Source organism: Acomys minous (genome assembly GCF_964271855.1).
Source record: "Acomys minous genome assembly, chromosome: 11".
NCBI lineage: Eukaryota > Metazoa > Chordata > Mammalia > Rodentia > Muridae > Acomys > Acomys minous.
In genome coordinates, this window is record NC_140492.1 from 556,730 (window position 1) to 573,921 (window position 17,192).

General features: G+C 34.9%; 1 protein-coding gene across 1 annotated transcript; it reads right to left on the bottom strand.

Annotated features, from left to right (window-relative positions):
• Nucleotides 1–16,162, bottom strand: LOC311608850 (olfactory receptor 4A5-like; the record flags this gene model as incomplete). Its single annotated transcript, XM_084801458.1, has 3 exons — nt 14,693–16,162; nt 1,222–1,985; nt 1–116 (listed from the first exon to the last, which is right to left on the bottom strand). Exons 1-3 carry the CDS (start codon nt 14,860–14,862, stop codon nt 1–3), a joined length of 1,050 nt encoding a protein of 349 aa, XP_084657584.1. The 5' UTR covers nt 14,863–16,162.
• Between the last annotated feature and the right edge of the window lie 1,030 nt (nt 16,163–17,192).

Sequence of the window (17,192 nt, forward strand, 5' to 3'; positions counted from 1 at the left end):
TTATGTGGAGAAATATGAACAAAAGTCAATGATACGTGTGTCTGAAAGCGTGATAAACGACTCCATTTGTATATTATCTAAAGCAATAGCTGACAACTCTTCAACAATATCAATTTCTTACAAACAATAAAAACATGTTAAACCATAAATTATCAGCTCAAAGGCAAAAGTCTGTATTATGGAAATGAGTCATTGGTTTCTTATGCAGTCAAATGTCAATTAACCACTAAATTTAGTTCTGCTACTATCAAGTGGTTATCCAAGTTTAAAGAAAGCATATCAATGAATAAACATGTACATTTTATTCTTTATTAATAATTTTAGGTATCAGGAAGCCACATAAATAGCTTCAATTGGAAAGAGATGAACAGTATTAAATACACATAAAATTGAATGTCACTAAGAAATAAATTGATATTCCATATAAGCAAACATAAAGCATAAGCACATAAAACTAAAATACATTTTACCATATAAAATAATACATATTCAAAGTCTACACACTGTATCTATTAACTATAATCCTTTCATATGAAATTGAATAGACATAAGTTCTCAAAATTGCCTTATTTCTCAACTGAAAATAATCAGGAATTTTCTGTTAATTCCTATTTCAATGTTAAATGAGGTAAACTATGTTCAAGTGAGCTCAGATTTCTGTATTATGGGAGAACAGCATATGCCGTTCATACATTTCCTGAAATTCAATTTTAATTGATCCTAAAAACAAAAAGTTACTATATTCTTCTTTTTAAAGGAATATATAATTTAAAAGGTATCCAAGAGTAATTTACTGACTAGAAGATATTAGCTTATTTTGTTTTTATTTATACTTTAATGAAATAGAATTATATTACCTTTGCCCTCCCTATTACTTCTTCAAGTGCCTCCCAGGATGCTCCTTAAGTCTGTCCTCTGCCCCCTCACTCTCAAATTGATTGTCTTCTGGGTTTTGTTGATTATTATAATATACATGTATGAAAGCATATGTAGACACAAAATATATAAATATGACATATGTAATCCATTTTTGTTGTTTGTGTGTATATGGTTTAAGGGCTGACCACTGTACAGTAAACTAATAGTAAGGAAGTTAATCCCTGGAAGAGGGGTAATTCTTATTGTTCCAACAGTAATTAATTGCTTGTAAAATTTTTTACTGATTGTTCCTGTACAGTTAGTTACATGTTCAGTGAGAAGGCAATCTAATTCTATCTGTACTTAACATTTTACACCAGAGTTTTTGCATTGAACTTTTCATTTCTGAATTTCTTAAAGTGTATATTAAGGGATTTAGCATAGGAGTGAAAACCGTATAAAATACAGTAATATACTTGTCACTAGAAAAGTTATAAACAGGTCTGGCATACATGAAAATGCAGGGAACAAAAAAAAGGACAACCACCATGATGTGGGAGCTGCATGTGGACAGGGCTTTGCGCCGCCCTTCCTGACTGTGATGCTTGAGCGACCTTAGGATAATCCCATAGGACACTACAAGCAGTATAAAGACTACAATACACATGGCTCCACCATTGGCAATAAGAGTGAGACCAATGAAGTAGGTGTCAGAACACACAAGTTCCAATAATGGAGACATGTCACACATAAAGTGGTCAATAATATTAGGACCACAGAAAGGAAGATTGAAGACAAATAAAATTTGAATCATCGAGTGTGTAAAACCTCCAACCCAGGAAAATCCCAACAAGATGATACAAATCTTTCGATTCATGATGTTCAAATAGTGCAGTGGCTTACAGATGGCCACATAGCGATCATAGGCCATCGCCACCAGAATGACAATCTCAGTGCCACCAAATAGATGCTCTATAAAGAGCTGGCTCATGCAAGCTGTGAAGGAGATGGACTTTTTATCACGGAGCAAGTCCATAATCAACTTTGGTGAGATGGAAGTGGCATAAGCAATGTCCAGGAAGGAAAGGCAGGCAAGGAAGAAGTACATCGGGGAGCCTAAGGAGGGGCTGGCAACCACTGTCCCCACAATGAGCAGGTTGCCCACCATTGTTACAATGTAGATGAGTAAAAACATGACAAATAATACTCTTTGCCCAGCAGGATCCTGAGTGAGTCCCAGCAGGACAAATTCTGTGACATTGTTTCTTTCTCCCATTGATCCTTTCAGTAGGATTTTGTCAAAGGTGGCATCTCATGAGAACAAGACTTGCTGTGACGTTGTGAGCATGATTCCATTATGACATAGTGACTGTCGTCATCATTTTCTTCTACAGTGATCAATCTGCAGCAGATATTTAGCAAACAATTCTTGAGTTCTACTTCTAAGGATCCAAACATTTAGTGATTTTATTAACTGTACAAGTATTCTATATTTTCCATGACCTCATTGGTTCCTGTACTGTTGCCATTCCTGAACTTTAACTCATTTAAAACACATTGAATCATCACAACTATCAGTAATGACAAATATAACTCTTTCTTTTCAGAAATCTGGTTTCTGATTTTTTTGTTTATGTAATGTGTTTATGACATTAATAAAGCTTCATTATATCAAATAGAAGGATTTTTGTAACTCATTTTATTTGATAAGAATATCTTCAAAATATTATCTTCATTTCTACTATCATAATATCATTGCCATGATATGTAATATTAGATGAATGGCCTGTTTGTCTCAGAAGACTCTCAGTCCGCATGGAACTGTCATGAAAAGCTAAGAGATATTAGACATATTTCTGTCTATAGCAATTATTTTAACTAATTCTTATAAGACTTCTCAGTACAACAATTCTGATGACATCCTTGATTTTACTGAATTCAAATAACTCACAAATTGTCTAACCCATGGTATTAACTTCTTCAACTGTTAGGTTTTTTTCTTGTTCTTATATGATATAGGTAGTAAACCAGGAGAAAACAGAAACTGAGAAGTACAGTACAGAAGATTCATTATGACTTTTAAGTATCATCTTCCTGGGTAGAAAATGAGCAATTAAAACTTCAGTGTCTACATTCACAAAAGCAGCGTATTATAGCAAAAAGTCAGTCCTTGCAATGGGAAGGCATGAGTCTTCCACAATTATACATAAAGAAATAAAAAGGTTACATGGTATTGTTTCTTAATTTTAAAAACTGTGTAAAGGAGAAAACTCCGCCTTTTTTCATTTGGATAATACTTTCCTTTTTTAATTTTTACACACTCATAACAAATATCTGAGTTCATTATTGTTTATGGAAAAATTCTAATCATTGATAAGGGGGATAGAGTAACTGCTGTTATCAAATAATGATTCTAGTTATCTCGTTGATAATGTGAAAAAAGGACCCATAACATATTCGGATGAAGAACATAGGTCAGTGTTGAATAATATGGGCTCAGTATATTTGGCTACATTTCATTCTCAAGTAGATTCCCTTGCTGTGACAGTGACCTTGGCACACATCATAAAGTTCCCACTGTTCCAGTCCATTGTTTTACCAGTGTGGAACACACTTATCATATCCTTTTTCTTGTCACTTTATTTTGGTAGGTACTGTGCATATGACAGCTGTAAGTAATGTTTTAAATGTTTTACTCTGACCAAGGACTAAAAGTCATCATGATTCCTGTGATAGAAGAATTACTACCTTTAGTCCAAGATATAATACTATACCTATTTTACATAGATAAGTAAAAGTAATATTTATTAATTTGTGGGTGAATGTATTATGTCTAGAAGCAAGAAAGAGGATTCTGTTTGCATAGACTTAATAATAGGGACAAGTAAAAGAGGGTCTTTGCTCTAATTAGAAGCCTAATGTAATGTTCCGTGTGTGCGTGTGTGTGTGTGTGTGTGTGTGTGTGTGTGTGTGTGTGTGCACATGTGTGTGTGTGTTTTCTATTACAACATCATTTAATCTAGCTAGCTCAGATCTATACTACTGATTTTCTACAGAAAGAAAACAGCACTCCTGTTGAATGACAAATAGAGTATTGGACATTCAATAGTCAATCTTTCATTTCTTTTAATGTTTTATACCTTGACTTTTACTTCCTACCAGTGATGTATTTTATCTGAGAAATCTCACTGTCCAGGTTAAGTAGCTAAATAACAAAGTGAAGATCTTAAATATAAGTGGTTTTATATTGGAATATAGAAAACAGACACCATGTTATAAAACTAAAAGTAAATATTCTTTGTGTAGTCCAATAAACTCCTATGTTTCTTTCTCAATTTAATTTGCACATCATGAAACTATTAGATCTTCAAGAAATACATATATGACAGTACATCATATGAGTATTTACGTCACATTCCATACCACAAAATTTTCAACAGTTGGGTGGTATGAAAACTATGTAACAATGCTGGTGAGACGGCCTGGTGGTTAGGAGCACTGGCTTTTCTTCCTGAAGTCCTGCGTTTAGTTCCCAGCACCCACTTGGCACCTCACAACTGTCTGTAACTTCTGTTTCAGGGGATCTGACACTGTTACACAGACAAGCAATCAAAATACAAATGTACTTGAAATAAACAAACTATTAAAAAAAGAACTCTATAAAATTAAATGATTATTCTTTTAACACTGACTAATAAAACTTTTTCTTGAAATTTTATCTTAACAATTTTCAAAGCATTATAATTCTTTAACATAGAAACTATATGAGTCTAGGTACTAACATGTTGGTTGGCATTATTTTAATGTTCATACATAAAAACATATAATATGCTTCAAAACATAAGATATTTATATTATACTCAAAATCACCTCATTTATATAATTTTGAATTTGCTAATATAAATATGTTATTTAATCTTTGTTAAATGTCAGAAATTATAAATTATAAAAAGTATTAACTTGATTTAATTGTTATTCTTATAACACACAAATGGTTTTATATTGATATATAGAAAATAGACACCATGCAGGTCATGAAACTAAAATCGTGTTCATGTTCTCTGCTCCATGAACTTCTGTGTTTCTTTCTCACATGACTTTGCTCTATTAATGTGCCTTCATGAGGCTCCCTAATCTTCAAGAAATACATAGTACATCATAAGAACTTGCATCTTGTATTCCAAGTCCATAATTTCAAGAGCTCATATTTTGCATTTGTCCTCAGTGGAGGATACTGTGACTTCTTTTATTAATGAATACTGTAGTATATAAGCACAAGCACACTTATTAAAACACACACAAAGATGTTAATACATAACTACCACTTTACCATAGAAATTCAATTTAAAATTCTTAGCAACTGTGAGAAAAAAAAACAAAAGTAAAGATTTTAGTTTGCCCAAATATGTATAAAAGTCACTAAACTGGTAGAAACTAATTATTCAAAGCCATTTTCAGAGTCATACAAAAGATAAGCATGAAAGGAAGTAGATGATTTTTTTTTCCTTTCAGTGTATTTTGGTGAAGCAGCAAGGAATATTTCTTTCAGGATTTACAGAAGCTACCATGTACTTAGATATTAAACATTTTTAACACTTACAATTGCAACAAAAACCTGAGATTAAGCAGCTGGCAAAGCTGACAACAGGTTCCTAGTAAGTGGGGAGCCCTCTTCAGTCTTTTACTAACTCCAAAGCAGTTGATGTCTTCTAAACTTCAGGAAGTGATGAATATAAGGAAGGACAATAATGTGAGGACTAAATAGTAAGTCATCTTCCTTCTTGAATATAATTGAATTTTCAAAAATCCATCTCTGTGTGCAGATAATTTTATATGTATATGTAGCTCTATGCCATCAACACTTCCACTAGATGAGCTTGTTAGAAGGCATGGGAAAAGTTTAAATGAAATCTCTTCTGGACAGGCTTATTTCCCTAAACAATCTCTAGGGGGAAACAGGTGAATTCTTACATGGAGAGTAGTTAAATGCCAAGGGATATTAGAGATCTTTAATGTTGTACACATGAATCTAAAGGCTTGTTATTCCTCTCTCTCTCTCTCTCTCTCTCTCTCTCTCTCTCTCTCTCTCTCTCTCTCTCTCTCTCTCTGTCTCTCTCATAAGGTAGTATGCATTCTACTGAGGGAGAAAAGTTTGTAATCCTAAAATAATGGCTAGACTACCAAGATATGACCCATAATGAATGCACTAGAGGCACTAAGGTCTTGGGGGCAATACATAGCTATCAAATTGGGCTTAAGTCCTGCTCCTGAAGAAGAATCTCATGCCTAGTACTGTTAACCTAGCCACACACATGGGACTGGAGAGGTCATAGACACTAGAGGAAACCCTGCCTGCCTTCTAAGTGCTGTCCTCACACCCATAGGCTTGTGCAGCCTTCGCCCCTCACCACAGCATGCTGTCTTTGCACTAGACAAACATTATTAAATATATATACCTAGTCATAGAAAAGACAATAAGTGACTGTGGAGTGTTTAGCATTAAATGTGACATCTCTCTCATGTCTCCTCGTCTTCCAAGGCTCAGGAAACACAGCCAAAGAAGAGATCAAAAGTCCATAATTGTCAGCCAGACCATTGTTATTATTGTTGTCTTAACATGGTACAGTCACTGCACCATGAACTCACAGAGGCAAAGGTTACATTTGCAAGACCTTTATAGTCAGTTAGGCAATCAGTAAACATTCTTTGTCTCACATCTAAGGAGATGTTTGTGATTGAAAGTTAATGAGGATGGCCCTGTACTCATATACACATGGACAACACTAATTGGACTCAGTGAGCTAAAAAATAAAAAAAAGAGGACATGAAGTTGGGAGAGGAAACGTTCAGATGGAGGTTTAGGGAGTCTGAGGGGAAGGCGATACAGAAGGTATATGTTCAAAATGTATTGCATATGTATATGAAATTCTCATAGATTAACTTAAATTCTTTAAGGAAAAATCATTGGTAAAAGGATTAATGAGTTGTTATACGTTACGAAATACTTTGGGGCGACAATAAATGTATAAATCAGTCTAAAGGAAGCTCACCTTGTTTTCTTGCCCAGCCACACCGTACCAGAGCAAGCCTTACTGATAGTTGAGAGAGACTTCCCAAGAAGCTCTGGGCTCTGAAAAGAGAACTTGGAACTGCAGAATCTGCTGGAGTTGACATTATTCTTGAAAAGACAGTCAACTGTAGGTCTGAACACTTGGTATGAATGAGGATATTTGAGTCCAAATCTCTATGAGATGGAGCCCTGATGTTTCTATTTTATTTGGTCCCTTTTTTTTTCCATCTTTTTATTCTTTCTTACTTTGTGATATAGGATACTTTCCTCCCCTTCTGGTAAGTGTAGTTTGAGGAGAATATGGGACGCTACAAACTAATGACTTAAAATAAGTGACCCATCTGTGGCTTAGAGTTTTTGTTTTTCTTTAGTTTTTTGTTTGTTTATTTTTGTTTTTTGATAGCCTACAGTGTCTACCTCTGCCCATTATGGGGTATTCTTATTTCAGCTATTTATATTTTTATCTGTATACATGTTCATATTTTAAGAAGCTCCTACATTAGTAAGTTTCTACCTGGGGTTTTTAAAGCCTTTAGTGTTCGTTATCTTCCATGTGCTCCCTCCTATCCCCATACTGTCTCCTACTTCATTTAATTTTTTGTGCCATTACATTTTTTCTACCTTCACACTACACAGATTCTCTCTCCTTAAGTTGAAATTTGCCAAGTGCTCTTAGTAATTTCCTGACATCTATAGATAATTCAATTTAAACATATATATCTAAAGATTTATATAAGAAAGAACATGCTTGTTTGTATTTCTGTATCTGGGTTACCTCAACTCAGAATGATTATTTTCAGCTCTATATATTTACATGCCAGTTTCACCATTTCATTTTCCTGACAGATCTATAAAATTTCATAAACTGTTCAGTATTTGACAGAATTACAGGCTGTTTTGTTTTCATGCCATGAATATAAATAACTAACTACATGTTGATTATTACCATTAGCTAGGCCAAGAACCTTTGGCCGGAAAGGTCATCGGACCTATGGAGAGCCTGTAACTGCTATTCTGATAAATGGACATAGTATGAAACTGCTCTTTAAGTATTGTAGTGAGAATTCAGGTATCTTTAAAAACACATAAATGTTATAGGAATATGTTTTTATTTTTAATCCAAGTTATCAGATTTTCCTTGTACTCTAGCAGGGGCATGGTTTCTCCAGTTGCAGATAGTTGCTGAAAGTATATGATGTTTGAAATTCTAAGGACTCTTGAGAAGATAGCAGAATCCCAGAGCCCTGAAAAGGGCTGCTGCTGCTGCTGCTGCTGCTGCTGCTGCTGCTGCTGCTGCTGCTCCTGCTGCTGCTGCTCCTCCTCCTCCTGCTGCTGCTGCTCCTCCTCCTCCTGCTGCTGCTGCTGCTGCTGCTGCTGCTTCTGCTGCTGCTGGTTCATAGTTGTTGGCTGTTGGTTGCTGTTTTTGAGGTTTATCAAGTGGTCATGTGCAATGTCACAAGAAGAAATTGGATGTCTACAAGGTGAAGATCCAACTTGCCCCCAAGGAACACAACATCCGTAATCAGCAGGAAGTACTCTAACGATATTGACACCTCTTTTTCCTCTAGATTCTTTCTCTCCTAACTAGTGTTTAGGGGTTGGAAGGGTAGAATAGGGGTAGAGATGGGTAGGAAAGGGAGCTATAAAATATCAGGGTGCATGATGTAAAATTCCTAAATAATCAGTAAAAATGCTATATTGGAAAAAATTTAAAAAGCAAGATCATGTATTTATTTCTTAAAGGAACTTCTCAAATTAGAGAATAAAAATCATTCGGATATCCAGTGAATTTCTCCATGTAAGTGGTAAAATCTTATGAAAGGCCGCAATATGAAGTCTACTGAATGACAATTCGCTTCTGAAGCTCAGAGTAATGTCTGGATATTAGGAGTCTTGTTTGTGTAGCCTCACTGTTAGCTCAGTCTGGCAAGCCTTTGATGAGTTGATGTTCAATAAATCCAGTGGTGAAGGACAGCAGGTTACCAAGAAGAGACTTGATAACCTATGAGCATATACAAGGGGAGGTAATCCCCCTCAGGAACAGTCATAGGGGAGGGGAGTAAGGGGAAATGGGAGGGAGGGAAGAATGGGAGGATACAAGGGATGGGATAACCATTGAGATGTAATATGAATAAATTAATAAAAAATAAATTTAAATAAATAAATAAATCCAGTGATGGACAATGCTATTACATAAAGTGTTTTTTATCATTTGAGGGGAAACTCAAGTAGGCTATTTAAATGACAAAGACATATGTCTTGTAAAAAATTTGTCTTATTTTGGATATCTAACAAATACTGAAAGAGTATTCTAACACACATATATAATTAAGTTGTTGGTGTTAAGATAGATATTAACTTATCCATCATCATACCTACTTATCTGTTTTCCTTCTTTGTGGCTTGTGATGGTGTAATTTGATCAGTTTAGTGAAACTCCAGAGCACAATACACTCTATCTCAGCCTTTACGTTGTATATTGCATTCTTTCAATCATTTTATATATTTGTTATGTTCTGTCAATTCACTTACATCTCCCATTTTCAGCTCCCATTCCACATCTGGTTTTATGTTGATAGCTCCCTAAGTTTCTAAACCTCATCTGCCAATAATCATACATTGAACTATGCAAGCGACTCTTTTCTGTATTGATGCCATTGACTGTGTGATCATCCAGCATTGTGGTTCCTGCATTGTATGGTAACTCACTTTCTAGTTTCTGAGGAAACCACATGGTGAGTTGCCATGTTGCTTTGCCAGCTTTATGGCAACAGTGTATGAGAACTCCCCTGTCCCTACATTTTCAACAGCATTGAGTATATGACCTCGTAAAATAGCCACATTAGCTGATATAGAATGAAATTTCATTTTGAGTTTGGTTTGAATTCCCCAAACTATTAGTGAATTAGATAAATTATTACATCTAGATAATGCTTCTGTGCCGTTACTGTATTTTCTATTATAAAATATCTATTTAAATTATACACCAATCTTTAACTACTTATTTTTAGATTATAATATGATGACATCATTCCTCTCTTCTTTTTCCTCCTTCCAAATCCTCCCATAAGCCCCTTCTTACTATCTGCCAATTCCATAGACTCTGATCCATAGCTGCTGTGCTCTCTCTCTCCCTGAATAACGTGTAAGCTTACATGAGTGATATTTTTTCTGTTGTGATGTTTGAGAGTCTTTATATTTGGATGGAAAGCACTTTTCAGATCATTTGTAATGTACTAAGTCTGATAATTTTTGTGATTTCATTTTTCTTTATAGTTGAGTAATATGCATGGCGTGTCTGTATATGCTACATTTTCATCACATATCCATCTGGTATACCTCTGGTTAATTATGTTTCCAAGCTATTGTGAAGAAAGCAGCAATGAATATAGAAATGCAAGTGTCTCTGTAGTAATAAAGGCCTTTATATCCACGCTCAGGAATAGGATAACTGAGTCATATGGAAGATCTATTTTTGGTTTTTGGAGAAAACTACAGACAGATTTCCAGAGTGTCTGTCCTAGTTTGATAAAGGGACTCTGGTTTCATTATTTTACATATAAACATCAATTTCCCTCTGATCCATTTTATGAAGTTATTGTCTTTTCACTAATTAATTCATGTGTTGCTTTGTTGTAAGTGAATTGTTTAAATGAAAACTGATTTCTGGATTTCCTGTTCTGTTCCAGTAACCTGTGCATGTGTTTTGATGCCAGTGCCATTCTGTTTTGATTTCTATATCTCTAGAAGTTCTTTTAACTTATGAGGCCTCTTGCTCTGTTCTATTTGCTATTTTTGTTAGCTGGTTTTCTGTTTGTTTTTTTATTTCTTTGACTCTTTGGATTGGTTTTCATTGTATGCCAATTTTAATTGGTATTTTATTAGGGCTTATACTCAGTGTCTGTTGCTTAGTATTTAGTATTTAAAGGCACTTTATCTTCCTAATAGTGAACAAGAGAATCTTTTCAATTGTCATTCTCTTCTAAAAGCTTTCATCAGTGCTTTGCTGTTTGCATTGCAGAAATAATTCACCACTTTTATGTTTATAATTCTGTAGTCTGCCATTGTTTCCATTGTATCCTGCTACTTTGATAAAAGCCTTTTTCAAATCTAATAGTTTTATGATGGATCTGGAGAATTGTTAAAATACAGAATCATTCCATCTGTGAATAAGGATAATTTGACTTATTAATCTAAAATTACAAATAAGAAGTATAAATTTTTTACTATATTTTATTCTACAAGCTTTTTTCCTCCACATCATCAATTTAACCTCTGTAGATGCACTGATGAACAATATATCATAAAATTTATATTATAAATAGAAATCTATTATTTATATCACAAACACACATATCATGCTTTGGTTATAATTATAGCTGTTTTTAGGAAGGCAAGTTACCAATGGATTTAATGGAACTTCTTATTTGAAAGGCCATATTCCTATGCTCAACCATGTTCATAGCAGCTTTATTCATAATAGCCAGAACATGGAAACAGCCTAAGTGTCCCTCGGTAGAACAATGGATAAAGAAACTGTGGTACATTTACACTATGGAATACTACTCAGCTATTAAAAACAAGAAATTCCCGAAATTTGTGGGCAAATGGTTTGAACTAGAAATGATCATAATGAGTGAGTTAACCCAGAAGCAGAAAGAGTCAAATGGTATATACTCACTTATACCGAGACACTAGCCCAAGGGGCATGTCCCTTGAAAGTCTTCGCTTACCAGGAAAGTGGGACAGAGGGGAAGACTTCCTATTGGGACTCTAGGTGAGAGAAGCAAGGGAGAATAGGGAAATAGAAGGACCCAGGAGTCCTAGAAACGTACAAGAAGAACATTATGATGGGCGGATCTGGGCCCAGGGGTCTTGCTCAAACTATTATATTGTTTATACTGATCCAAAAGTTAATGGAAAAATCTAACACATTGAATAAGTTATATCGGTAGAGTACCTAAAGTTAGGTTTCACTTTACTCAGACTGGACCACACCAATTAAAAGATATTAAATTGATATGAGGAAATCAAAGTAGAAAAGAATTACTGATGATTTAAAGGACTTAAGCACAAAGGATTTTTTTTTAAGATTTATTTATTTATTTATTATGAATACAATATCCTGCCTGCACGTGTGCCTTCCTGCCAGAAGAAGGCACCAGATCTCATTAGAGATGGTTGTGAGCCACCATGTGGCTGCTGGGAATTGAACTCACGACCTCTGGAAGAACAGCAAATGCTCTTAACCTCTGAGTCATCTCTCCAGCCCAGGATTTTTATAGTGTATCAAAAATAATGATTTAATGTGCTCAAGATCTCAATTTCCAGATAGCACATGCATTTAATGTAATAACAGTCAATAAACTCATGAATATTAATAAAACTATTACCTTATTGTCACTTTCTGAAATTATTTCAATGTATGAAAATATTGTTTAAATAAAAATATAGAACAAAAAAATTTTATTCCATTTCTGTCGATGCCGCTCCTGTCCAGCAGGAAAGACACCAACACCGGGAACTCTTCTTGCAGCAGTTTTTATTCAGGATCCTGGAGTGACCCCGGGAAAAGCTCCCACAGAACCTTTATAGTGTGCCTGTCCTATCAGAAACTGCCACGTCATCACTCCTGGTTGGTGCATTCGGATCACACCACTATGTCTTGTTCGAATCATGCCACCTTACGTCATGCCTTCAGGCATGCACATAAGGGGCTTGCTCACTGCGCATGCGCATACGGTTTACTCACTGTGCATGCGCAAAAGGGGGCGCACTGCGCATGCGCAAAAAGGGGGCGTACTGCGCCGGGGTAGCAGCAGGGGCGCTAGAAACTACCTTGATAATAAATTATTTAATTAAAATTCATCAGTAAATCCAATTGAAATAGCATATAAGTAATATATAAGTACTTGAACATAAAATATAATAATAATGAGATATTATCAGATTAGAGGAATAGTTAGCTTTTTTTAAAGTTTTTATAATGTCTCTATGGCAACCGAAAAGGCAAAACTATCATCGTAATAATCAGGAGATGCTGACAGGAGACCATCTGCATGGAGAAGAGCAGTGATTATGGATGTAGGGTGCTGGTGTGGCAAGGTGGTACTCTTGTTGTCGAAAGGAAAACTTCACTGGATGTAGGTTCCCTTTCCCCCATGAATTGCCCAGTTTCTGGGTGCTAAGAAAACCAGAAAACATTCCAGTTTCTTTCTTTCTTTCTTTCTTTTTTTTTACAAATTTGCAGTCAAATGAAGACAGAGGCCACAATGGCTGAGACAGCAGGCTGGGAGGAATGGGGTCAGTGTTAATCTGGATTCTCCTTATTTTCAAAACAAGTCTCATTTGTGAATAAAATGGAACACTCAAAAAAATAAATAAATCATAGATCACAAGAGTCAATAAGCTAAAAAGTAAAACATGTATTCTAATCACAATAAAATTTTAGTGATGGAATATGTGAAATTGTCAATTTGCCATGCTATAATACTCTTAAACTTTAAAATAGCACATAGTTATATCAAAAATATATGATTTTTTGATAAATTTTGAAGATATTTAATGAAAATTAGTTTACAATAAACAAGTTAAAAGTTAAATGAATATTTATTAAAATTAATTATAATAGCCTAGTAAGACACAGTGGGAAAAGACCCTGTGGTACACATAAATGTAAATAGCTAGTGACTGGACTAATAAAGAAATACACACATGCAATTATATAGGAAAATAATTTATTGGAAAAATTAAAAAAGATGTAAATATGAATTTCATAGAAAATGGTAAAATGGGATGCCCAACAAACATATGAGAACATGCTCAAAATTCAGTGGCCATACAGAAAACATGAAAACAGTTAATACCAGTATTTCACCCATTATTTTACAAAAGTACAAAACATCTCACAATTTCAATTTTTACCAGTGTAGAACTTTGAACATGTACTGCTAAAACTTACTATTGTTCCTTTCCAATTAGCAACACATTCAGCAAAGAGAAATTCTTACTCTATCTATACTTAACATTTTACACCAGAGCTTTCCCATTGAATTTTTAATCTCTGAATTTCTTAATGTATATATTAAAGGATTCAACATGGGGGTGATAGCTGTGTAGAAAACAGAAATAGATTTATCAATAGGGAAGTTGGAGACAGGTCTGACATACATGAATATGCAGGGGACAAAGAAGAGGACAACCACCATGATGTGGGAGCTGCAGGTGGACAGGGCTTTGCGCCTCCCTTCCTGACTGTGAGTCTTAAGGGAGCTTAAGATGATTCCGTAGGAGAATAGAAGAAGGACAAAGACCACCATACACATGGCTCCATTATTAGCAACTACAGTGAGGCCAATAAAATAAGTGTCAGTGCATGCAAGTGCCAATAATGGGTACATGTCACAGCCAAAGTGGTCAATGACATTAGGTCCACAGAAAGGAAGTTTATATATGGTGAGAACTTGAACCAGAGCATGTGCAAAACCTCCAACCCAGGCTATTACCAAAAATGAGATACAAACCTGTTGATTCATGATGGTTAAATAGTGCAGTGGCTTACAGATGGCCACATAGCGATCATAAGCCATCACCACCAAAATGAAGACCTCAGCACCACCAAATAAGTGCTCCACAAACAGCTGAACCAGACAGGCTGTGAAGGAGATGGTCTTTTTATCACTAACTAAGTCTTTTAGCAACTTGGGCAAGATGGCAGTAGAATAAACAGCATCCATGAGTGAAAGAAAGGCAAGAAAGAAGTACATCGGGGAGCCCAGGGAAGGGCTGGCAATAATTGTCACCACAATGAGCAAGTTGCCCACAATTGTCACAATGTACATGAGCAGAAACATGACAAACAATGCTTTTTGCCCAGTAGGATCCTGTGTGAGTCCCAGGAGGACAAATTCTGTGACATTGTTACTCTGTCCCATTTATTCATCTATCTATCTTGTTTCAAAAACACTTCAGATCCAGGTGTAGTAGCACATGCCTTTAATCCTAGCACTCAGGGAGACAGAGGCTGATGGATTGTTGTGAGTTCAAGGCCAGCCTCGCCTACAAAGCGAGTCCAGGACAGGCAAGGCTCCACAGAGAAAACCTGTCTCAAAAAGCCAAAATGAACAAAAACTTCAGAATAGAACCTGCTATAAACCCTGAAAGGGCCATGAATCCACTTCATGAGGAAGCATGATATTATACTACATTATACAATAGTGAGTCTGCCAAACACATGGAGCAAGCACCTGTCCAGCTCTTCTTGCAGAGAATGCCATCATTTTCTTTCACTAAGTTTCTAAGTACACATTTCTATCTCTATATGTATATATTATACCTTTCCCTCCCCAGGCTATGGAACATTCTCAGAAGAGGAGATAGAAAGAGTGTAGGAATAAGGAGTGATGAGAAACTTCAAGGGAATTGTACTTTCCAGACAGAGCAGGAATTGCATGTCAGAACTCACAATTGTGACAATATGCACAAGGCCCACTCAAGATGAAGGCGGACAAAACCCAGCATGAAGAAGAGGAGGTGGCCAAGAAAACCTACCACTGGTTGGTGAGGTGTTGGCATTTGACATCTGACAGGGGAGTCAGTGCTCTTTTGCAGTGAACCCCTACTAGGTCTACTACACAGTAGCACAGGCCCCACTGCAAAAGTAGCTGAGTAACACAAACTCGAGTCAACGCGTTAACAAAACATCTTTGTGAGAAAATGAAGCATAATGCTGAGTAGGTAAAGAGGTGAGAATGGGTAAATATCATCAAATCATCTTGTATGAAATTTTCAAAGAATTAATAAAATGTTATGTTATTTAATCTGCAAAGAATTGGTAGCAACACAGCTAATTATGATAACTTAGACAGAGCTGACGTCATAAGAAGATGTCTTACAGTATATTCTATGTAGGTCCTAACTTTACTGTGCACTAGAAAGAGACCCATTAATATCAAAACACTTTTATTCTTCAAATAGATCCCATTTCTCTCAAAAAGGATTTTAAACTGTATGAAATAGTCCCAATGTTATTTAACATATTTCTGCCTCTGGCAATTCACTTGACCTATCATGTTTTCCTAGAATTTTAATTCTGTCATTTCGTTATAACCAAATCAGTTGTTTTCACAGTTACACACACAATGTACGACTTTTTTTTTTACGTGATCTAAACCAAGCTATGATTTCTAAGACATAGGATAAAATGAAAGCTCTAGAGACAGTCTATTTCACTGTGTATAAATATTACCAATATTTACCTGTGAGGAAATCTAACTTGCCTTGATTTAAGCAAGCAAATTCCACTCACATGGAGTTGGTAGTGGAAGACATGTGCAGAGTTCTAACATTCTTAGAAGTAGTTATGATGCACCTTCAGCATGCCTCAGTCACGTTCTTGGAAGTTAGATCTATGGAAATCCTTCAAGCCACAGGCTGAAAAGAGCTGGCCTGTTGTAAACATAAGGATATAACATAATCTGTGGCAATTTCGCCTCATTTGCTTCTTGTCTTCTACAAGTTAATACCTCTCAATATTTATTAATAATATTTATATTATGTTTTTAATAATATTGAATTTCAGTAGGACAAAATTAAATGCCAATGTAATTACTTATATAATAAAGTGAAAACAGATCATTTTGTGTTTATACAAACTGTATTATAAATTAGCAAAGATTTAGTTCCATAAAACTGAAGAATAATATGACTCCCCTTTAAACTTAAGCTTTCTTTAATGTTATTCTAAAATCTAATGATTTAATATAGCTATTAAAATTATAGGTTTAAAAATAGTCTCATAATTTCAGAGACCCTGTATAACAATGAAGTTATTTTCAGCTATCAAGAAGGATTAAATTATTTAATAATATTGATATAACCTGAAATAATCATATTAAATGAATTAAATAGGCCTAATAATGACAGATATCACATTTTTATTTTATTTTGTGTTCTAGATTTAATATAGATACAAAAAATCGTATATGTATAGAAGATCTAAAAGAAGAAGTAAAATTTTCTAGTGAAAATAAAGGATTATCTGAAAGGAGAAGGAAAATAAATAGGGAAAATCTGAAGAAATGTGGTAGGTATTTATGTTCAAAGTATATTCATACTAATATGATGTTCTCTTATATAATCTAGTATAATTAAAATTAAAATGTATTATAAAATATTCTGTAAAGGAATATACAATAACAAATTTAGGCTCTATAAAGAGAAGGTGACTCCCTGTGACTTGTTCTATGTAGACATACTAACATTT